This window comes from Aphis gossypii, unplaced genomic scaffold (genome assembly GCF_020184175.1).
Source record: "Aphis gossypii isolate Hap1 unplaced genomic scaffold, ASM2018417v2 Contig00128, whole genome shotgun sequence".
In the NCBI taxonomy this organism is placed as follows: domain Eukaryota; kingdom Metazoa; phylum Arthropoda; class Insecta; order Hemiptera; family Aphididae; genus Aphis; species Aphis gossypii.
In genome coordinates, this window is record NW_026083024.1 from 34738 (window position 1) to 59037 (window position 24300).

Sequence of the window (24300 nt, forward strand, 5' to 3'; positions counted from 1 at the left end):
TCTAAGATGTAAATACTTGATACAGTTAATTTAATTTTAATAAATCAATATTTCATTAAAAGGTGTTCAGTGAATCAATGGCAAATGGAATTCAATACTATAGGGAAGTGCAAAAATTACCAAATCTTAAAAATAGTCAGGAAACAGAAAATTTTACAGTTGTTTTAAATCAATGTTTTGATGCCTGAATAGGAAATTCCCTGCAGAAGGCATTAAAAAAAACAGTAATGATTTTAATGTAAGTTACAAGTTTTGTATCTAATTATTCAATTATATGTAAATATTTGACACCTACATAAATGAACTAATAATGATTAGATACTCGAAGCCACAATAAAATGGTTAGATGATTGGGAAAAGAATATGACAGATAATACAATTTCAAAGGAAGAATATTTAACAGTGAGTACATCAGAAGGTTTGAGAGTGACTCTACATTCAACAATAGAGTTAACGAAATATCTATTAAATGATTGTAATTTTTCATATGTGCTAACTAATAAAATGAACCAAGATAAACTTGAGGTAATTAATATTGAAAACTATTATTCAGATTTGTATTGGGTTTTACATTATAATTAATTATAAAAAATTGTTTTAGTTATTTTTTGGAAAGGTTCGCCAGGCAACTGGTCCAAATGACCACCCTAAAACGCCTACTTTTTTACAAGTCTACAATATGTTATCTTGTTATTCAATTTTAAAACCTCCCAAAACTGGGAATTGTACAATTTTGGAGACAACAGACAAACAAAAATTACAATGACAGATATTAAAGATATATTTCAATCTAAAGAATCTGTTAGGAACAACAAAATTGAAACTTTAAAAAATCGATTAGACAATTTGATAAAAGAAGATAGCTGGGAGGTAGAAGATATTTTTACTGATCATAATTACTGTATTGCTTCAACTAGAGATTCTATCACCTACTATATATGTGGTTATTTGTGTTACCAAATTAAGAAAAGAACTAGTTGTAGAATATGTTTCAAAGCAATGAGAGAAGGTAAATTTAAAAGTTAGGGATTAATAGTAAAATATATAATATAGTTTTATAAAAATAATGATTTAATATGTTTCAAAAGGAGATGATTCAATTCCAGAAGCAGCATTGACAAGTATTAAATCAAAAGGAAGATTAATACATCCAAATAAACATATATATTCTTTTATATCTGCCTTGGAAGAAGTATTTGAAATATTCTGTAAAAGTTTCAATGTGTTTGAAGAAACAGTAGATTATTTCCTAGAACACAAAACAAATCTATTGACTTTTCCTTGCGAGTCCCACAAAAGTGAAATTTTGACATATATTATAACTTATTACTTAACCATGAGAATGAGACAATATTCACAAATGACAAATCAAAAACAAATCAAAGTAAGCTCCAAAAAGAAGAAATTGTCAAAGTTGGTAAAAACATAAAATAAACGTAACAATGTACATATTTTTTTATATACTTATAAAAACGTCAAAAACTGAGTTATTGAAACTAATTAAAATGTAAATCATTATTAAACTTACTGTTTAGTACTACAGTATTGACTATTGAGCATTACCTAACTAATAAGTAATAACTATTATTTATTAATTATTATATTTTACTATCACTAATATCACTATTCTGTGGTGTTATACTGTTATCCTAATATCCTTTAAAAGAACGTAGTTCGTACTACTAACAGGTAGAGTGCAGTTACATCGCATGTGTACGAACCCCGTACAACTTTGTGTCCGCTATCTTTTCCGTAGTGTCCAGTCCTGTGTAGTAGTTCATGGATATAGTTATTAACTTTAATCGTTATCATTTTATCGTAACTTAAATATTGTGCCATTATAATGGCAATTGGGCGTAATGTCGAAATTCTTATCAATTAATATTTACATTTTACACCACTGATAAACGGTTGTTAAAAACGATTATAGTTTTATTTTCTGTCAGTGCGACGTTTGTCTACGGTCGTTACCGTGTTATTTTAATTCCATTTTGTCTAAAGTAAGTTTTTTTAAGATTCTATTATACATTTATACTTATACTACTTATAATATAATATAATATATGACATTTTTTAGGTATTTATATGTAATGTCACGAAAACAACTCCGTGATTTTGATATTTTGGAATTGCTTGGTGACGGCCAAGACTCAGATTTATCATCTTTATCTGGTGATGATGATGATAACGTAGAAGAAGAAAATATATTTCCTACATCAGAACTAGACCGACTTTTAAATGATTTTACACATTTAAACGATGATGATGGCAATGAATTGTTTCCCGATTTATTTGATGTTGATATTCCTACTGGTGACGGTATGTTCAATTATCAATATTTTATAGTTTTATTGCATATATATTTATAATTTTTTTTTTAAACTCATATTTAGATGAAATAACTGAGGGCACTTCTACATCCCACCCAACTCAAAATACTGATTTTTTCATTCCATTTCAAACACCTACTATATCACCTATGGTAAATTTACCATATGTTGACAAAAAAGATATTAAGTGGGATATGAAACCATTGGTATGTAATGAAATTGACATCCAAGAACCAGTGCCTGAACTATCTACTATTTATAAAACATTAAATCCATTGGATTATACTAATATTTATGCCAAACAAAAAAATAAATTAGATTTTCATGATACAACCTCCTCAGAAATGAAAGTATTTGTGGGAGTTCATTTACTGATCGGTTGTTTGAAACACACAAGAATTAGGTTATACTGGACAAGTGATTTTAGAGTAAATTTAATTGCTGATAGTATTTCAAGAAACCGTTTTTTTGAGCTACGGTCTTATTTTCATGTTATAAATAATGATGAAATACCTGTCAACAATGAAGATAAGTTTATTAAAATAAGACCTCTTTATGATTCATTTCTCAAACACTGTAAAACATTACCCAAAAACACAAATCTGTCCATTGATGAACTAATAATAAAATTTAAAGGAAAGCTGGGAATAAAGCAATATATGAAGGGCAAACCTTGCCCTTGGGGTATAAAAAATTTTTTATTATGTTCTTCAAAAGGAATGGTCTATGACATGCTTTTATACCAAGGAAAATCAACAGAAATTGACCTTAATTTTCTTAAAAAGTATGGTTTAGGCACATCTGTTGTGTTAAAATTAGTTGAAAGCCTTGAAAAAAATAAACATTTTATTTTTTGATAATTTCTTTAGTTCATACAATTTATTTAACTCACTAGACTATTTAGGAATAAAAGCAGCAGGTACAATACGGTTAAATCGCTTTCCTAAAGTCCCAATTATAAGTGATAAAGACCTAACTAAATTAGGAAGAGGTTCTTCATATGAGGTTAGTTCTAAAGACAATAAAATTGGTATAATCAAATGGTGTGATAATAAAATTGTTTGTCTTGGTTCTAATTATGTTACATCAGGAACACCAGACATAGTAAGTGTTTCGATAAAAAAGAAAAAAGATATATTGAAATAAGTAGACCTGAAATAGTTAGACTATATAATAACTCCATGGGAGGTGTAGACCTCCATGACCAACTTATTAGTTTTACAGAGTTTTTCTTAAATCCAAAAGTGGACATTGAGATTACTTTTTCATGCTTTTGATATGGCAACTACTAATTCATGGCTACAATACATAATTGATTGTGAAGCTTTAAAAGTTCCAAAAAAAAATACCTTAGATCTTTTATCATTCAAACATATTTTAGCTGAATCACTTATACAATTAGGTAATTCAGTATTGACTCCGACAAGGAAACGTGGACGTCCTTCATCATCCCCAAAACCTGATGTTCCCAAGCCCCCAAAAAAGCATCGTAAAGTAGATTCAAAAAACCCCCCATTACAAATTATAAAAGATAGAATTGATCACTTTGCTTTTATCGATAATCTAAGAGATGGAACATTATGTAAACATATAGGGTGTACAATGAGAACACATATTATGTGTAAAAAATGTAATGTTCATTTATGTTTGACCAAAGATAGGAATTGTTTTTATGATTTCCACACTTAGCTATCAACTAAATCTAGTAGTTAACCAAAATAATATTTTATTATTTGTTCAGTTTTATATTTATAGAGAAGGTTCCTCTTACTATATATTGTTTTCATTGGTTATATTTATTTAAAAAATTGTTGTGTTATTCTATACTTAAAAATTTAATTTTGTTTATTATAAATAGCTAAGGTGCTAACAAAGTATTTTATTATATAAGACTATGTAATTGAAAAGACTTAATATTAATCCAAAAATCTCAAATTATGCTTGTGATATTATGATAACTAAAGTTGTTTTTATATTTGTTACAATATTATTTTTTTTTTTTACAATTAGTTATGTAAGTTATGTTATTAAAATATTATGTAACTTACAAGACTTATTCAAAGAATCTTATAGTGTGTAAGTGGTAAAAAAAGTTTTTATTTTACTTTCTATATTGTCTATTTTATTTTATTAACAGTAAGGCAAAAGATTTATAAAAAAATAAAGAATTGAACAGACTTTATTTATAATGTTTAGTATTTCATTAATTAATGCCCAATTGCCATCCTGATAGCATAACCTATTATGACCGTTAATGCCCAATTGCAATTACAATGGCATTATTCAATAACTCATGACTTGGTGATCAAAAAATTTTGAAATCAAAAATATTTCTTAGTTAGGCATAATATAAAACTAATTAGAAAGCAAACATTTTTTTTTTTATCAGAACTTAATTTGGGACTGAAAGGGTTAACGTAGCAAACAGTATAGGACCTTTATTAGGATTTGAAAAAACAAATTATGAACCACACTTGCAAAACATTGATGGTCATCGTTCAAAGAAAGTGGTAAATTTAAACAATGTTAATTCAATAAAAGTAATGTGCAGTATAGCTCAAGGTTCATTCAACAACCACATGCCAAGTCATTCAATTTATGAGTTTTCTCCTACTGAGAACATAGGGGCGAAGCTGATTCAATCTCCAACTAACCTAATATATTATAAATTAAATAAAACAAATATCGATTTAATAACTATACAATTAGTTGATCAAGATCATAATCCGATAAACAATTTAAGTGAAAAATTAGTAATCAATCTACATATTAACGTTACGGATCTTAAGATGGGATTAAAATTTAATATAAGCCCATTACAAAAGATAAATCTTGCTAGTCATATAACTAAAGCGTTACCGGTAACATCGAATAAAGTAAAAAAAATAACAACGAAAAATAAAACAATTTTAAAGGCTTTAGGTTATAAATTAAAGCAGAATGCCAGAAAGTGATATTTTAGATATAAGTTCACCGTTTGAAACCGATTCTAAAATTACGAAAATCGAATATCATTCATATACACCGTATACAACTTCATTTAATAATAATGATGAAATACGTATATCAATCCAACAAACAGATGTTTATCCGTATCTGAATGAAAGCTTTATATATTTAGAAGGTGAAGTATCAGATGCTGGAAAAGTAAAACTTACTAATAACGGGTTTTCCTATCTCTTTGAACAAATACAACTTGAAATCAATGGAATAGAAGTAGATAGTACACGTGTACTTGGTATTACCAGTTCGTTAAAAGGTTATCTATCAGGTACACCTGATAATTATAATTGTTATGAAAATGCTGGTTGGATATTTAAAAATAGTTCAAACCCAGCAAATAGTAATGGAGAATTTAGTGCATGCATTCCGTTAAAATATTGGTTAGGTCTATTTGAAGACTTTAAAAAGATATTAGTTAATTCTAGATTAGAACTAATATTAACTCGAAGTCATAGCGATTTAAACGCTCTAAAAGTAATTACTAGTGGAAGTACAAATTCTGGAAAAGTTGTTTTGAATAAAATAGTTTGGAAGGTTCCACATATTACTGTTGATGAAGAAAGGTTAAAATTATTAAAACTTATTGAAAAAGAAAAAAGTTTGTTTATCCCGTTCAGATCTTTTGAAACTTTTGAATATCCTGAACTCGGAACCACAAAAAAAGTTGTATGGAACCTAAAAACTGCTTCAAAATTAGAAAAACCTCGATTCATTATAATCGGATTACAAAAGGGACGTAAAAATTCGTTAGAAAAAGATTGTGGTGTATTCGATCATTGTAATATAACTAATGTAAAAGTATTTTTAAACTCAATAGCATATCCTTATGATAATTTAAATTTGGATTTTGCTAAAAATAATTTTACCTTATTATATGATATGTATACATCGTTTCAAGAATCGTACTATGAAAAAAGTATTCGGAACCCGATATTAAGCCCATCTACATTTCAAGCTCCAATTATTGTTATCGATACGTCAAAACAGAATGATTCAGCTACAGCTTCATCAGTAGATGTTCAATTAGAAATTGAAGCATCAGAATCTCTTTCAGGTGTAACTGCTTATTGTTTATTAATTCATGATCGCATTGTAGAATATGTACCTTTTACTAGAGAAGTAAGAAAACTAGTTTAATCAATTTAAAATTAATTTAGAATAATGAGACAATACATATAAATATATATTTTTTATTTTGAACCAAAACGTATTATTTTTTATTTTTTAAAAAAAAAACATGACTAAAAAATATAATTATGAAGTGTGTATATACACTGCTTAAACTTTATGTGTAACATAGAAAAAAATTTATTGGTTGTAGCGGAATACTCCGTCTGTGATACACGGGAAATAAATAGTGTATACACTGTTTAAACTTTATGTGTAACAGGGGAAAAAATAATTGGTTTTAAATTTTTTTAAATCAGTGTTTTTTACTAGTACAGCGGAGAAAAAAAAAGTTTGAGGGGGAAAATCCCCCTTAAAATTTTACAATCTCCGCAGTCAAAAGTGCGCAGAACATACATTATGGTTTTTTTAAATCAGTGTTTTTTACTAGTACAGCGGAGAAAAAAAAGTTTGAGGGGGAAAATCCACCTAAAAATTTTAAAATCACCGCAGTCTGGTAGAGCGGAGAAAAAAAAAGTTTGAGGGGAAAAATCCCCCTTAAAAATTTGCAATCTCCGCAGTCAAAAGTGCGCAGAACATACAAATGTATACTACTACTTCTCACAAATCACGTAAAAGGGTTTCAGCGAGATTTGAACAAAGAAGTGCTAAAAAAGACTAAAGCGTTTTCCTTCAGGTCAGACACTGTTGACTTGGCATCACCCACTCAATTGAGTTGTGGCAATTTGCAAGGTATTAAATCAGATGATGTCATTAGAAAAATCAGATCAGAGGCCTTGACTGCTGATGATTATGATAAAGATGATTTTCATGATATTCTATTGATGTGTAACGATAAAGAAAGCAACTTTGTACAGCATGTAGGTATACCGTCTGTACACTCCTATAGTAAAGAACAGTTGGACATACTAAAAAAACTAATTAAAAATCAAAAATCAGTAACTGGTTATTTGGATGCAACTGGTACATTGGTCAGGAAAATTGACAAGAACACCAAAAGAGTACTTTACTATTTTCTAGTGGTAAATGTACCTTTACCTAGGAATTCGAGTGTAACGTGTCCCGTTGTAGAGATGATTAGTTCAGCACACGATATAGTTGCAATTTCACAATGGTTGAACGCTTTCAAAGCATTTGTTTTGTAACACAAACTGCCTTGGCCTGTATTCACAAACATAGTGACAGATTTCAGTTATGCACAAATGAATGCATTGTGTATAGGATGGAATGGTTTTAATTCCATATTTGATTATCTTAACTGGTGTTACAGAGTATTGGTTGAAAATTTTGATGGGTCTAATGTTACTATCATTAACATCTGTGTAAATCATTACACAAAAATCATAGTAAACCATGTATATACATACTTTCAATCTGAGACAAATCACAATAAGACTGTAGAAAAGATGAAAAGAAATAATGTTATCGATTGGATATGTTTACTGTTTAATGCAAAGAGTTTGGAGGATATTGAAAATTGGTTTAAAATATTTTCATTAATATTGTTGTCTCCATGTAGTACAGGAGAAACTAAAAATGCTATTACTTCAATGTTTTTCTAGGTATTTCCAAAAACTAAATTTGGACAACAAAACAGATCATTTTCTTGTACATACTATAAAAAATTTCCATGGATTGAGTATAGCATTAAAAATGATGCTATTTTTTGTTATGCTTGTCGTTTATTTTCAAAAGACTCTGGCCATGTTGAACAAACATTTATTAGTATTGGATTTAATAATTGGAAAAAAGTAAGTTTTTAATAATAAATTTTAGATTTTAGAATTCTATACAAATACAATTTACTTTATATCTGGGTATACACTGTATGTCTGTATGTTCTGCAATACATCACTACTTTTTATTTCTTAACCATTAATGAGTTTTTATTTTATTGTTTTAGTTAAGTGGTTATAGAGATTCAAAGGTTAATTGTACAAAACTTGAGTTACATAACAGTTGTATACATCATTTAACTGCTATGTCTAAATGGTTAGGTCATAACTCAATGCAAAAAAATGGGTCTGTTCATAACAAAATTGTTTCTGCAAGTATGCAACAAATAAAAGAAAACAGAACCTACATGATGCAGTTAATTGAAATAACATTGTTTTTAAGTAAACAAGGAATTGCTTTTAGAGGCCATAGAGAAAACGAGTTTTCTATAAACAGAAGTTTGTACTTCTAAATATGTTTAAATATTCTTATTTTAAAATTATAAAACACATTTTAGGAAATTTTAAAGAAACTTGCCAAATGGTTGCTAAATTTGATGAAATATTTGCAAATCATTTTTATTCCAAAACAACTATACAAGTTGGTCTGTGCAGAACACTATTATTGATGTATGTGCTAAGAAAATTAATGATTTTATTTGCAATGAAATTAAAGAATGTGGTGTATTTAGTGTAATGGTGGATGAAGCAAGGTAAACATTTAACTTAGTGATAGTTTATATACCCGATAAAAAACAATTATGTTTGTATTTATATACTTTCTAGATCTTTCAATGAAGAGCAGCTTTCTTTTTGCATAAGATATACTAAAAATTTAGATGTTGTTGAACGGTTTTTAACTTTTCTAAATGTATCAGAGAAACAAGATGCTGATTCATTGAGTACTATTATGTTTAATTATTTGGATGCAAGTAACATCGCTCAAATACCAATAGTCGCACAGTCATACGACGGAGCTAGCGTGATGTCTGGCCGATTTAATGGTGTGCAACAAAAAGTAAAGTTGAGACACCCATGTGCCATCTATACTCACTGTATGGCACATAGAGTCAATTTAATTGTAATTGACATGTGCAAGATAGTTAAGGTAAAGAAAAATATTTTCATTATTTTAAACGTATCATAACTTTGATATTATGTACATTTTTAAGGAGACCCGATATGTGTTTAATTGTCTTGAATCCATATATATTCATTTTTCTATGCCAACAAAGAACTTCAAATTTAAAGAAATTCAAAAACAACTAGGTTTGAAAAAAATATCTATCACAGCAATAAGTGATACACGTTGGAATTGCAGAGTCAAAAATTGTACTTCAGTTAAACATAATTTTAAAGCAATAATTGAAGCATTAAAAGAAAAAATTGAGAATTCTAATGATCGAGATGTTTCCCAGGCCTTAGGTAAATTTTAAAATATAAGTCAAATTTGTTTTTACTAACTCATACTCATACCTCTTAAACATTTTATTTTTTTATTATAAACTAAACGGTGAATTGTAATCATACAGTAACAATTAATTGATTAGTAATAATTTTTTAATAGGAATTTTATCTATAATGAATACGGTTTCATTTATTTTTCATCTCATTGTCTTGGAAGATATATTACAAGTTATCAATATTCTTAGCACCCAGTTACAACAAAAAACAGCTACATTGGGCAAAGCTGGCCTAGTTATTGAAGGTGTAATAAAAACGTTTGAAGAGAAACGTTCAGATAAGTATTTTTCTGAAGTATGGTCTACTGTTGAATTGTTTTCTGAAACTCATGGTATTGAAACACCTATAAAAGGTTAGTATAAAAATATTTTAATTATTGATATGAAGTATATTATATAATTACTGTTGATTTCAGATTGTACAGCTAAGAGATTAAAAAGAGAACCAAATCATTTGAAGGATTTCCATTTATCATCAACCACAAGCACTGAACAAATTGATGAAAATGAAAAACACTGGCGAATAATTTATTTCAAATTAATTGATACTATTGTTACAAACATAAAAAAAAGATTTTCCACTGAAAGCCTAAAAATGGCAACAGCAGTTGATAATTTTATGATGTTAAATTATGATGATAGCACTTTTTTCATTGAAAATTATAAAGTAAGGATAAATTATTAACATGAGATGTATTCAATTTAATATAAAATTAATTTCTTTTCTTATAGGAGTTGTTCAATATTGACTTAAATGCTCTTAAAAGTGAAATGATGGTGGTAAAAAATTGTGTCCTTCGATCAAGCATAAAATTACAGATTGATTTTGATAAAATAAAAGAAGTGGTACAATCTGAAATTTATCCAAATTTATACACTTTGTTGAAAGTGGCTCTATCAATTCCTGTTAGTTCTGCCACGTGTGAGCGTTCTTTCTCCACTATGAGAAGAATTAAAAATTGGTTGCGCACATCGATGGATCAGGAGCGATTTTCCAGTTTGGCAATAATAAATATCGAAAGAGATGTATCAAATCAGCTTAAAGCTGAGGATATACTTTTTGAGTATGCTAAGACCAATAAAAGGTTACAATTATAATTTGTTGTTTGTTTATTTTGATTGATATATTATTATATTAAAAATTAAAATAATTTAATAAATGTATTACTATGTTGTTAAAATTATGTTATTATAAATCACATCCCCACTAGAAGTGAGTAATATAACCTGAGATAGGTCAACCGTAATAATGAAGAAAAAAAAATTTAATCAGGTTACTAATATTATAAGGTAAGATAATATGAATGTTGATTGGGGGGGATGTGGGGGGCAAAGCCCCCCACGGGTCTGCCTGCCCTTAATATATTCAGCCCCCCCAAGTCAAAAGTTGAAATTGCGCCTATGGATTTCAGTCTATCAAAGAACATGTAAAATCTAGCGTCTTGCCCCATTGTTCTGTAAATAATGAAAATATAAGCAATGAATATTACGATGAATCATATTTACACGAGTTTATAGTCAAGTGTGTACCTTTCTTAGCACTGTGGACACCTATTATGAATAATAAACTCAACAATGGCATTGAAATCCGCCAGAGTAATGTTACCGTTGAATCTTGGTTTAAAACTGTAAAAGTTGACATACTTGATGGTGACCGAAGGTGGAAGTGCGGTCGGTTTTTAAGACTTATGAGAGATCGTGTGATGAATGCACACAAACAAATAAAGTATAATATTAGAAAAAAAACTTGTACGCGTGCATTAGATTTTGACAATGAATCTAGGCAGATAAATACCAAAGTGAATAGGAAAAGAAAAGTCTCAGAAATTTCTAGCCATAACCATTTGGACGCAATAGAAAGTTGGGGAAAAAAAGAGAAACAACACAAACATCTCCAACCCACTAAGTACCGTCCTTTCACAACCTTGTCGTTAAAAATCCCAAGGTCTTCGATCTCTGTAGCTGATGAAAATAATCTTTCACCCAAAGTCGATGGTATTGAAAGCATTGTGGTCATCAAATGTGACAATGAGACTAGGTTCATTGTTGGTGAGCCTTTTAACAACGACGTGGTTGTACATGATTTAAGTAAGCCATTCGACGATAATTGTTTAATGAAATCGATTTCGACACCTGGCAGTTATAAAACTCCGTTTCAACTACCAGTGCAATCTAAAGATTTTCACCAAAATATGCTCCCTAAAGATTTGACATACTATAAACGAATAAAGATGCCAAAAAATAAAGACTATCTAGTTGGAAAATATAGTTATTTATTATCTAGTGATAAAAATTGTAACATCATGACCGATCTGCACATCTCAGATTTTGATTCATTATCTGGAAAAAATTGGTTGTGTAACTTTGTTATAGATATTTGTTTGTTGTCGTATGCTTTTAAGCTGGATTTAAAAAACACTCATATTTTATCGTGCAATGATGTGACATGGCTGATGGAAAAAAAAGAAATTGGAGAAGAGTATAACAAAATTACTTTCATTAAGGATAGTATGGTTATTCTGCCATGGTTAGTTAAAAATTCTCACTGGATTATAGTCTTTATAAATTTCAAAGTCAGACAGTGTTATATCATGGACCCGATTAATCCATATGACACAGATGGTCGAATATCTAAAGGTCGTTTCAATAGGGTATTTGAAATATTGAAATCAGATGTTATCTACGGTGATGATACACAACAATGTCCTTTATTAACACCTATTCCATGCCCTGTTGAAAACGTTACAAAACAAGAAGATGCATTTAATTTTGGAGTTTATATTATATATTATGCATTTAAAATTATGGACAGTTCTAAGTTCAGTTTAGAGTTTGATCCTAACCTTCACAGAGAATATTTAAAAACTTATCTCTTAGAGAATTCTGAAGATATGACAAATATATGTTTATACTGTAACTGGCACTCAGATAAGCATCGTTGTCAACCGGATGATGAATATGTAGAATGGGTATCATGTTCTCTGTGTTGTCGCTGGATAGCCATTAATTGCATTCCTAAAGAAAACAGAATTGTTGATTATGCAATTAATGATTTCTTTTGTTTATTGTGTCAAAAATGATGTAACATAAAACAAAAAAAAATAGATAAAATGGATTGAAAAATTATATACAACATATAGACTATAGAGTAATAGCACGTTACAAATTGCATATGAATATTATAACTAAATTACTAATTTTGATTAGCTTGACTATTAAGAAAAATTACCTTGTTAAGAACATTAGATAAATCATAATAAGATAAATAATGATAATGACAAATTTCTGGTACAGTAAATCACTCGAATCTCAAAGGAAATAAAAATGTATTTTTTGAGTATTATACGACACAATTATTATACACAGAATATAATATAAATAATATTACATAGACTTCAAAGGGTAAACAAAAATTTCAGTATTCAGTTATCGAGATTTGACTGCACTAGAAAAGGCTATAACAGATAGCGTAATAAGTAATATTATACGCGTTAAGAAAAAAAAAACATGGTTTTGTCAAAAACTCAATTTGTTATTACAACATTTTAAATTGGTTCTAAGATTTAATGTGGAAAAAAAACTAATCATTTGACGAAATTAGCACCAAAAGTTTCTTAAACTAGATATCAAACTAATTTTATTTCAGGTACTTTTAATATAAGGTGAGTCAAACCTAAACAGTAATTAGTATGTCTTTTGATCACAGTCAACGGATATAGCTTTAAAACACAATTTGTAACCACACCAGTCATACATTTAATTTGTTTATGCATAACTGACAGTCCGCAGTCTGATATTTTAAAGTGGGACGGCATTTAGTGTTTTAATTATTTAATTTATAATTTATTAATATGTAAGAAGAATTAGTTATTAAAAAAGAACAAAATACCTATATGTTCATATGAAAAAGATAACCTATGGAGAATAACTAAGACCAAGTACTAGACTACAAACTTGATTTTCTATGTTGTTCAGGCCCAAGCAATTTTTTAGCTTATTTTATTTTAGAAGTCATCAGTTATAGGTTTAACATATAAATATTAATAAACATTGTAACTGCTATTAAAATAATAATAGTATTCATAAGTAAATGAACTTGCCTATGATTATTTGATTTAGAATTTAGAATTTGCGTTGTCATCATACATGTTACAGAATGGTTCAACATATGGTCGATTTAGCACAACTGTTTTGACTATAGGATCACCTATAATTGTTTTGGTTTACCTCCTCCTGTAAAAACGACACATTTGTTTACATCGATATGTTCATAGTGTATGTACCTGTGTCATATAGGTTATCCGTTTGCGCAGCAATTGCCACCTCATCCTTCCCCTCTTAAGGTTCTCCCACAGCGTTTTTAAACTCAGAGAGTCTACATGACAGATTGAGGATTAGTAATTCATAAAATATAGTATTCATAAATAAACCGCCTTGAAATACAAATATATAATTATTTAGTATTAATTATTAGTTACTTGATTTTATGTGTAATGTTTGTGCTATGGTTACTGATTTCTTATTGTCTTGTTTTTTGCTTGTGTCTTATCTTAACAAAATAATTAATAATATATTTTTTTATTACCACAATTATTTTAAAACTAGATTTTTGTTATAAATGAATAATCATTTATACATGAAATAATAATAATATTAATAATAATTTAAAAAATATTTTATATAATTATGAATTGATATTTTTATAAAATAGACAATAATTTTTAACCATATACCAACAACCAAAATTTGTTATCCGGGACATTTCATTAAGACACTTCCTCAAGACAATGGGTTGAAAATCAGTTGTGTCCTGGCAAATCTGTGACATATCACTCTAGTCTATTATTATGTTTGATTGTTTTGCCTTGGGTTCAACATTTAGTTAATTTAATATTTAGCATGATGTAAAATAAATTGTCTTTATTGCTGTAGTTTTATAGTATATCATATCAATTTTATATTATTTATATATTATTAAATAATATATATTTATATTTATAATTATATAATAATATACAATAATAAAAATATTTATATTTATAATAAAATATATTACATATTTTTATTCATTATTAAATAATGGATAAATAATATAAAATTGATATGATATAATAACGTATGTAATATATAATTATTTGTATTTACTATACTATAATCAATATTATTCATATTCTCCACACAAAGTTTGTTCCAATATAATATAGCAAAAATCCTTGTGTTATAGTGGTGTGCTTATAGAGTAGGTATACTTCAATAGTATATAAAATCTACAGAATACACAAATGATAACCAATAGCCAATAACTATGAACGACTTACAAAAAACACATCTAAGGAGAACTGTTTAGATTTGAAATTTGTATACTGTACACTGTAGTGAAATTATTATTCAATTAAACAAAACAAAAAATGTAAAATACTTTAAATACTTAAAATTAAATCAAAAATATCAAAATTGATAATAAAATAATAATATCATTTTCTTTATCATGAAATTAAAAACAATAAAAAATAAATTAATAACCTCATATATTGGTTAAGATTTGAAATGGTAACCTTCTATAACTATATACAACCATGGTTATACTAATCTATAATCTATAATAATTGATAAAGCAAATTTTGTATTGTTTTTTGGTTTTTTTATGCTTTTTGAAAGCTATATATTTAACTACTGGAAGATTTGTTACACTGATCACTTAAATGGAATCCTCATAAATTTCTCTACCGATAAAGTTTTGGGTTCACAATTTCTCGTTTCTTATGTGTGATTAATATCGTCCGCAAATGGACGACCACAATAATTCTGAATAGAAAACATAATATTTACCCTTGTTATTTTGTAATTACTATACCTATTGTTCAGCGTTAAAGGTTTTGAGACTTGTCATAAATTAAGTTATTATGTATGCATAAAAAAATAAACATATAACTGCATAAAACTATAAAATAGTCAAGTACAGAGGTCCAAATTTTAGTCACAATACCATTTGCAGCTTGCTTCTGTTAAAATACTAAGTCCTTCACCCACGATTCTTATTTACTTATCGTTTGAAAGTTTAAAAGTAAATCTAAGTTGTCGGATAAAAAAATCGTTTTCCTTCATTCAAAACAAATCACCTTAATTACAAATACTGTATTTTAATATAATATAAATACACAAATAGGTAGGTACCTAATCTAGATAATCTAGTATTTTTCGGACAGGTTTCAACTTAGGGGGACCATTGCTTCACCAAACGTTTTGGTTTAGGCTCTTTTAAGACGCATTCCCGAAGTCGAGGATCTTTGAACACCCCCCCCTAGGTGTATTTTTGAAAATGTTTAATTTTAGTACAATGTTTCTGAAATTCGGGAACTGGGTAGTTTGAAGGTCGGTGATCAAATGTGGCGTCTTGTGTCGAGACCGTAGAAGCCGTTTTTCCCTGTAATTTGGGGCTTCAAAAGTTCAAAATTTACATTTTTTTCGGTTTTTTTGGAATGGGCACTAAGATTTGGGCGCAACAAACCGTTTTTGTAATTGAATATTAGAAAGGACTTTGCGCCGAATCGATGGGTTCCGAGATCGACGTTATGCGACTTGTGGTTCGGGAGTTATGATTTTTCGTATGTTTTTTGTACTTAAAAAATTACGTAATAACGTGTTTTTTGGATTTTGAATTTTCGATCGATCACTATGAAACTCGAGATTCTGGTATTTTAGCGTACGACAATTCAAAAAGGGTCTATGGTCGAAGTACCTACGACCATTATTTCACCCGTAATCTGAGAAGCAAAAAGTTGAATAACACATAAAGTTATTTTTCGTATAACCATAAGTTTCCTTATGGTATATACGTCTGTTTAATGTTTTAAGTAATAATTATTTTGAACTTTTTGTTTATATGCCACTTAAACAACACGTTTTCGTAAAATCTAAATTTAAAACTTACAAAGTACCCTACGGTGATCAATTTTACCTCTTATGATTTTTGTCCTATCTATGACGGTTTCCCCGGGAAACAGCTGGAAAACGCGATTTTCCGAATTACGAAATTGTCAATTTTCCCGGTAAACCGGCCGAACGAACATTTTGCATAGAGGTCGATTTGTTCTCCGAAGGATTCTACACTAGGATCAGTTTTTCATTTTTCCAAAAAGTCATTATTTAAAACTTTTATTTTTTAAAAGCCATTTGACGTGTACGATGTTTTCAAAAAACCTAAATAACACGTTTTTGAAAAATCTTAACTATAGAACTTACGAAGTATCCAACGGGGATCAATTTTATCTCTTATGATTTTTGTCCTATCTATGACGGTTTTTTCGGGAAACAGCTGGAAAACGCGATTTTCCTATTACGAAATTGTCAGTTTTCACGGTAAACCGTTTTTGCATATAATTTTGCATAGAGGTCGGTTTGTACACAAGTCTTAAAACTCATTTTATGGTAAATAGATGATACATTTGTTTTTCAAACATCCGCCTTCTTAATTTCAACTCCCTCACTTAATATTAATAAAGCATATAATTAAGATACTGTTTCAATTCGTTATAGAAGTAGAGCTTCTTCTTCTCACCCTGTCTGATGAAGTAAATTCTTTATTAGTACATGTGAAAGGTTGTTGAAAAATTTGTAGTGCTTGTAAGTAACAGTTTAAAAGTTATTTGCATGTTCTACCATCTGTGTTTATTGACATAATTTGTTGTGTAATAATGTTTTTATATTTTATAGATACAGCCTTGTTTAAGCATCTAGAAGATACAGAACAAAAAGTAGTAAGAAAAATAAAAAAAATTGTTTGAGGTTAGCGCCAATAAGAATTAATAGTAAAATAGGACAAAAATATCACAAAACAAAAACATAATTATATATTATTAGCTATTATTTACTTAAATTAAAGTAAAAAGACAAAATATCAATTAGATATTTATATTTTATACTAATATAATGTGATAGATACTATTTTATAACATTAATTTTGAATACCATAAGTATTAATTTTGTATTTTGATTTTTAATTGCATATAAATGGTTTTTAAATGCATACTATGCAATATTGTTATGTTAAATTATAGTAAAATAGTATTTATAGTTGTGAACCTGTTATAGTATTAATCGCTTAAAATTGCTGTGTATTGATTTTAAGATTAAAAACTATGGTTGAACATCAATCTTGTATACTTTATAAATTATGTTAAAAATAATGAAAATAAAATACATTTTTTTTTACATATTTATTATTTTATAGGGATATTCTACAGAATAAGAACATAATGCATACTTCTTAGGTTTTTTGAACACATAAATCCAGTCTCTAGCTATAACTGACAAAAATGTTTTTTAAATTAAAGTACTTAACTAAAACCTTACTACCACATACTACTATTTTTTCCCTAATAACTTATTTTTAAAATTACTAATATATTGTAATATAATAACAGTAATATTTTATATCATTTTTTACCAAATATATTTTAATTTCAATGATAATATTTTCTGTTACTGTTTTTATTTATTTATCTCCATTAATGTACCTAATTATTAAGTATAATGTATGACTTGAATAGTCTTAAAATATCTAATAAATTAACTGTTATTATACTATTATACTAAAATATGCATCTATTAGATATATAATAAATTAGGTATTATAGTAATCTATTAAGTTCAAACTACTATAATTTCTGTTAAAACTATGCACCCAACATGATTAAAATTTGATGTTTGATGTCATTATGTTATACTCTTATAACACTACTATGTATGTACACATAAATTTTGCTTAATTAAAAATTGTCCATTTGTAATTAATCAATTAATCAACTAATGCAAGAGTAATAAAATATTAAACAAAATAAAAATTTAAATATTATTTAATTTAGCGGCAAGTGATAGTGTAATTTGTTGTTTATTCCAAGCCAAGTGGATATGACATTTTTCATCCATGATAGTGATATAAACCGTTTTCGTTTTTACTGATATAAACCGTTTTTTTTTACTGTCTGGTTTTACTGTCTGGTTTTTTTAAATACTGTTATCACACTATCGTAAGGTTTATAGATTATACTATAATCTATAAACCTTGGTTAGGGCACTATAGAAGTAGGTATAATCACCCGCCATTTTGCGACACAACTCACCAGTTATCACTTATCAATATAGGAAAAATAATGAAAAATGTAATGTCAATGCTTTTAAATCAGAATATTTTTTGACTTTTTGTTAGTCTTGACTGCTTAAGTCTAGTGAAATTAATTTTTATGAGTGGATCCAAGTTAATAAAAGAAACTAAATAAGATGGGCGGATGTACCGCTGTAAACTGTTCGAATTCCCGAAGAAAAGGTATTCGTTTATTTCGATTTCCCAAAGATATTTCAAGACGAAAAATTTGACTTCAAAATTGTCGCCGTGATAAATGGGTACCTACAGAGTCGTCGGAGTTGTGTGAAGTAAGTTTTTTAGTTTAAGGTAGGTATAATAATTTATGTTATAATATATCTTCTATAATTTACTCCATACATTAATATATTATATATACTTATAAGAAGTACCTACCTATAATAAGATCAGAAAATAATTTCATATCTTATGCTTATTTCAATAGATTCATTTTGAGGAAAACCAATTCGAACAGCATCGTCTGGATGGTTTAAAGAAACTAAAATCAAATGCAATTCCAACACTCTTTGATGTGCCCAATCCCCCTCGCATGTTGGAGACCAAAATAAAATCCTTGTATAAGGTATAGGTATACCATTATTAAAACAAATTATTTTAAGTACAGAATAGTAGCTTTGTTATCTAAATTATATATGAAAATGTATTACTATTATTGGTAATAATTTTAATCTTTTTAATGTATTTTAATGTTTTAATGTTGTGTTTATTACTTATTTTACAGACTATAGGAAATTTGAGTAGTGATAATCTTAAGAAAAATGTATCTTCGACTGAAAAACGATTATCACAGGCTACAGTAAGTTAAATTTTAAATTGTTTTATCTTTATTTTAATCTTGTTTATATATTAGTCAATGGAAAGCAATGTTACCATCAGTGAGAATTACTCTGAACCTGTTAGCTGCCTGGAGAGGAATGTTTGTCACTAGATCCAATAGTAAGTCTAATAAATTATAATATTTATCATTTTGCGGTTTAAATATTTGATATATGTTGATTTATGTAATTTTAATAAGGTACATGTAAAGTTTGAAGGTTATAGGCAAAGAAGTGTTAATTTAAATTATGAATTTATATACATAATTAATACAAACTTTAAATTATACATTATATTTTTATATTTATACATGGTTCTATTTGTTCAATGTTTTCTTTTGCTTTGCAGGAAGAACTTGAAAAAATTAGAGCTGAAATGAATTGCCTAAAAGATGAGAATGACCACATGAAAAAAGAAATTAAAGAACTTGAAAAGGTTGAAGAAGAAAACAAGCTAGTTCAGCTGGAAGTTGAACTCTTACAGACCAAAGTTAAGAAAGCTAATGAATTGTTACACCAATTCCTTAATGATGATCAGATATCTGCTTTAAGTACACCCACTCGGAAGTGGACCAATGACACTATAGTAATGGGCTTCAAAATGAGGTTTGCCTTGGGAGTCCATGAGCATCTTAGGGAAACTAAATATCCTCTTCCTGCATATAGTACGCTGACAAGAAGTTACTCTTTGATATTGATGAATGTTGGTTATGACTATTTTGATTATCATATAATTATTAATGATTATATTAACCATGACAAACACTAATGTTAAATTTAAATTTATGACCAGGAAATAAAAACATATATTTTATATTAAATATTTTTTTATTAATTTTATTAGCTTTATTTGCTTGTTGTGGTGGTGCTGGTGGTGCTGGTGGTGCTGCTGCCAGCAGAGACAGCAGAGGCAGCATTAGCCTCGGCTTCAAGCTTTGCAGCCTCAGCTTGAAGCTTTTCAGCCAAGGCTAAAGCTGCCTCTGCTGCCTTTTTCGCCCTCTCCGCTTTTTGTGCTGCCACATTGGCAGCATCTTGCTTTGTTGTTGCTGCTGCTGCTGGCCGATTATGCCGGCAGTCAGCAGCTTTATGGCCAATTTTTTGGCAAAAATTGCATTCTAGAAGATCAAAAGAATTGAAATTAAAACATATCCATGATAAATTTAAATACCTAATTTCAGGAAGCCCATATTTTGCTGGGAGACAATTTTGCTCAGTAGATTTTGAGCAATGAAGTTATTTTAAAACAAGACGTTATATCTAATATATTAAAGCTATGTAACTAAATCCTAAAATAACATCACTAACTGTTTAATTTATAATAATAAGTATGAAAAACAAACAAAATCAGTAGTTTTTTAAATTGAAATTAATACAAAGTGAACGCAATAAATGGTATATACCAAATGAAAATGTTGAACAAGTTCTTTTCTATAGGTGGACTGAAAAATGGACAATCACAAATAGATACACCCCTAATATCTTTGTCTGGTTACATTGATTACACATTAATAGGTATAATTATATATTAAGTTAAAAAAAGAGCTTTATCATTATTGGTTCAAATCAATAAAGTACTTAAAGAGTATTTTAATAGCGAAGTATAAAAGAAAAAATGTATACACTTGCGTTTTAGTTAATTTGTTGTTATTACACGAGTAAGGTTTGATACACTTGACACAGATATTGACTTGATACAACCATTACATTTACAATACAATATATTAAGATAGAACTAAATCAGAACCATAAAAAGAGAGTAAGTGAATTAGAGCTGTGTAGTAGGTTATAAGTGAATTACCCTAATGGATGGTATTAAATTTGAACTCAATGATAATATAATTGTATACCTACGAAAAACGATTCTGAGTGAAGACGATTTGTCAGTGAAGGATATTTTAACTAAATAATATGAAAATTTTCAATTTAGTGCGTTTTGTCAAAATTTGAAGTTAAACAGTTCTAAAAAAAAAACCATGCATATATTTTTAATATTTTCCAACCGCTATTATATCGATTTATAGTGAACCGTGTATTAAATACATTTTCAAACTTTTTGACCCAAAGAATAGAATTGTATTGACAGCTTGAAGTAACTAAAACATTTGGAAAATTTTAAGATTTGTAGCAAACGCTAATATGAACATTCAGTGAAAATGTTATGTATCAACAGTGATTTGATTTAGGTTACAAAATCCAAAATCAATTATGCTAAAAGTTACCGATTATCCTGAATTTTTTTTTGGCACTTAAGAAAATTACAGAGAATTTTAATTTTGACCTCCCCAATACATTAATTTCACCTTTCTATCGAAAAAGCTACTGAAGTTGGAAATCAAAGTATCTACCATTTTGAAAGAATAAAAATAAAATTTTGCTATTTATCATGTACACGGACAAAAAAAAATTTAAAAATACATATTGTAAAATCAATACATTCATCACTTCATTCAGAAATTCAGAATCTAAAACTTATTAGTAGGTGTATTCATTGGTAACTTACTAATCCTGTTGTTGGGCCATTTGCCCCCGCCTCTGCCGCCTCCCTTCTGGCCACCGCCGTAATTATATATATACGTTGACATCTAAACATAAGTTAAATTCTAGCATAAAGTTTAAATTATACATATGAAACATCAGTTGAAAATGGCCGTTCTCATTTATTATTCATAATTTAATAAATGTATGTAACGCAGTAGTAATTTCATTACATTTTACTTAAAGTAACGCAATTACTTTTTAAAAGTAATTTCTACGAAGTAACACATAATCGCGTTATCTTCCATGTTAATATTTATTTATTTGAATGTATTACTAAAACAAGCCGTTAAGATATTCCAGAAAAATTAAAAAAAGACTAATTAATTATTTTCAATTCCGATAATAGTTAACAATACCCAGTGCTTGAAATGGAAAATTTTACGAACGGAACGTTTATAAAATTAATATGCAGACTAATTAATTAATTTTTAATTTTAGTTATTTTAATTCGTGTTTACTTTACAATACAATATAATAATTAGTTAAATATATATAATAATAAATAATATAAGTAATTTTAAGCTTAAAAAAGTGGGGAAGTGGGTATCGCTCCGTTGTAACATTAGGTGCCGCGTGCATCACTATTATATATTATTATAGGAGGGTTAAATTTGAATCCAATGATAATTACCATTGTATACGAAAAACAATTCTGAACGAAGATGATTTGTCAGCCTAGGATATAATTTTCAGTGGTTGGTGAAAAAGGTGGTTTATGTTTTAATGGCCTGAATACATCAAAATTTAAGTTCTTTTATAATTATTATAAGCTTAACTTATGGAAAATATTGTATTGAATTTTCAACTCTTAGCTACTTATACAAACATTTTTATGAATTATACCTACAAAATAATTTAATAATAATGTAACGTGATAAAAATAATTTTAAGTACCTAACGCAAATGTAATTTAAATAAAAATATTTGAAGAAACTATTTTTTTCACTGATTTAAAAACAGCATGTCCCACGAGAAATATTGAAGCAATCAAATAAACTTATAGAATATAGAATGGTGGAAAAATTATTTAAATTTTGATTTTTAGAACATGTGTTTCGTGAAATTGTAATTTTTCTATTATAAATAAATCATATTCAAAAATTATAATTGATGTAACCAAATTAATTATAACCATTAAATTAATTTAATATTGAACATACGTGCAAAGAAACATAAAACATTAAATAAATTAAATACTAGAAGTATTGTACTTACAGTCTTTATTTTAGATTTTTTTTTTTTCGGTGCAAAGCGATGAGCCTAGGTCGCAAGCTGATTGAGTAATGAAGGCAGAAGGCAATAGCCAATAACGCATTGATTGACGCTAACGCTATAGCAACATTCTCAACGTTTACGCAGGCACGCGGCATAATGTTAGCTATAACATTATGTTAGCATAACTATTTTTTAATTCATAACCTCAATGCACTCCTATAAGAGCAACACTTCTCTGTTAGTTGTATTGTTTAACACTTGGTCAGTTTCTGAATGAATCATAAAACATAATTATCGAGTGTGCTCAATTATGAGTTACAAGGGTGATGGGGAGCTACCTATTTATAGACAACTGAAATTTTCAATTTTTCTGAAAATTGTTGTTTTATGTGTCGATAAAATCTTTATTAAAATCTCTATCAAAATACTTGAAAATTTAATGCAAAGTTCCTCATAAGTTATTCTTATAGTGATCAAAAAATTATAAGAATAAATAGGCACAATTTTTTTATTAGCATTTGAAGTTCAAATATTGACAAAAATTCGTCAAAAGCATGAATATTTGCAAATTATTTTGTAGGTATAATTCATAAAAATGTTTGTATAAGTATCTAATTGTTGAAAATTTAATACAAGATTTTTCATAAGTTTAGCTTACAATTATTATAAAATAACTTAATTTTGATGTATTCAGGCCATTAAAATACAAACCACCTTTTTCACCAACCACTGGAAATTATATCCTAGGCTGACAAATCATCTTCGTTCAGAATCGTTTTTCGTATACAATGATAATTATCATTGGATTCAAATTTAACCCTCCTATAATGTATACAAGTGATCCACATGGCACCTAATGTACAGCAGAGCGGTACCCACTTGCCCGCTTTTTTCTTAGTTAAATACACACGGAAAAAAAAGACTGGTTGG

At 28.1% G+C, this 24300-nt stretch overlaps 2 protein-coding genes across 2 annotated transcripts; one reads left to right on the top strand and one right to left on the bottom strand.

Moving 5' to 3' along the window:
- Nucleotides 1–762: 762 nt before the first annotated feature.
- LOC126553293 (uncharacterized) lies at nucleotides 763–10799 on the top strand. Its single transcript, XM_050208440.1, is given in 17 exon segments — nucleotides 763–1009; nucleotides 1089–1413; nucleotides 2078–2319; nucleotides 2394–2536; nucleotides 3576–3912; nucleotides 5413–5601; nucleotides 6232–6402; nucleotides 7080–7462; nucleotides 8024–8212; nucleotides 8365–8635; nucleotides 8695–8763; nucleotides 8766–8889; nucleotides 8963–9284; nucleotides 9349–9601; nucleotides 9744–9992; nucleotides 10056–10306; nucleotides 10372–10799. Coding segments are annotated over 17 exon segments (4131 nt in total). The 3' UTR covers nucleotides 10738–10799.
- Nucleotides 10800–11047: 248 nt separating this feature from the next.
- On the bottom strand, nucleotides 11048–11976 carry LOC126553294 (uncharacterized). Its single transcript, XM_050208441.1, has 3 exons — nucleotides 11958–11976; nucleotides 11170–11772; nucleotides 11048–11094 (listed from the first exon to the last, which is right to left on the bottom strand). Exons 1-3 carry the CDS (start codon nucleotides 11974–11976, stop codon nucleotides 11048–11050), a joined length of 669 nt encoding a protein of 222 aa, XP_050064398.1.
- Nucleotides 11977–24300: the final 12324 nt, after the last annotated feature.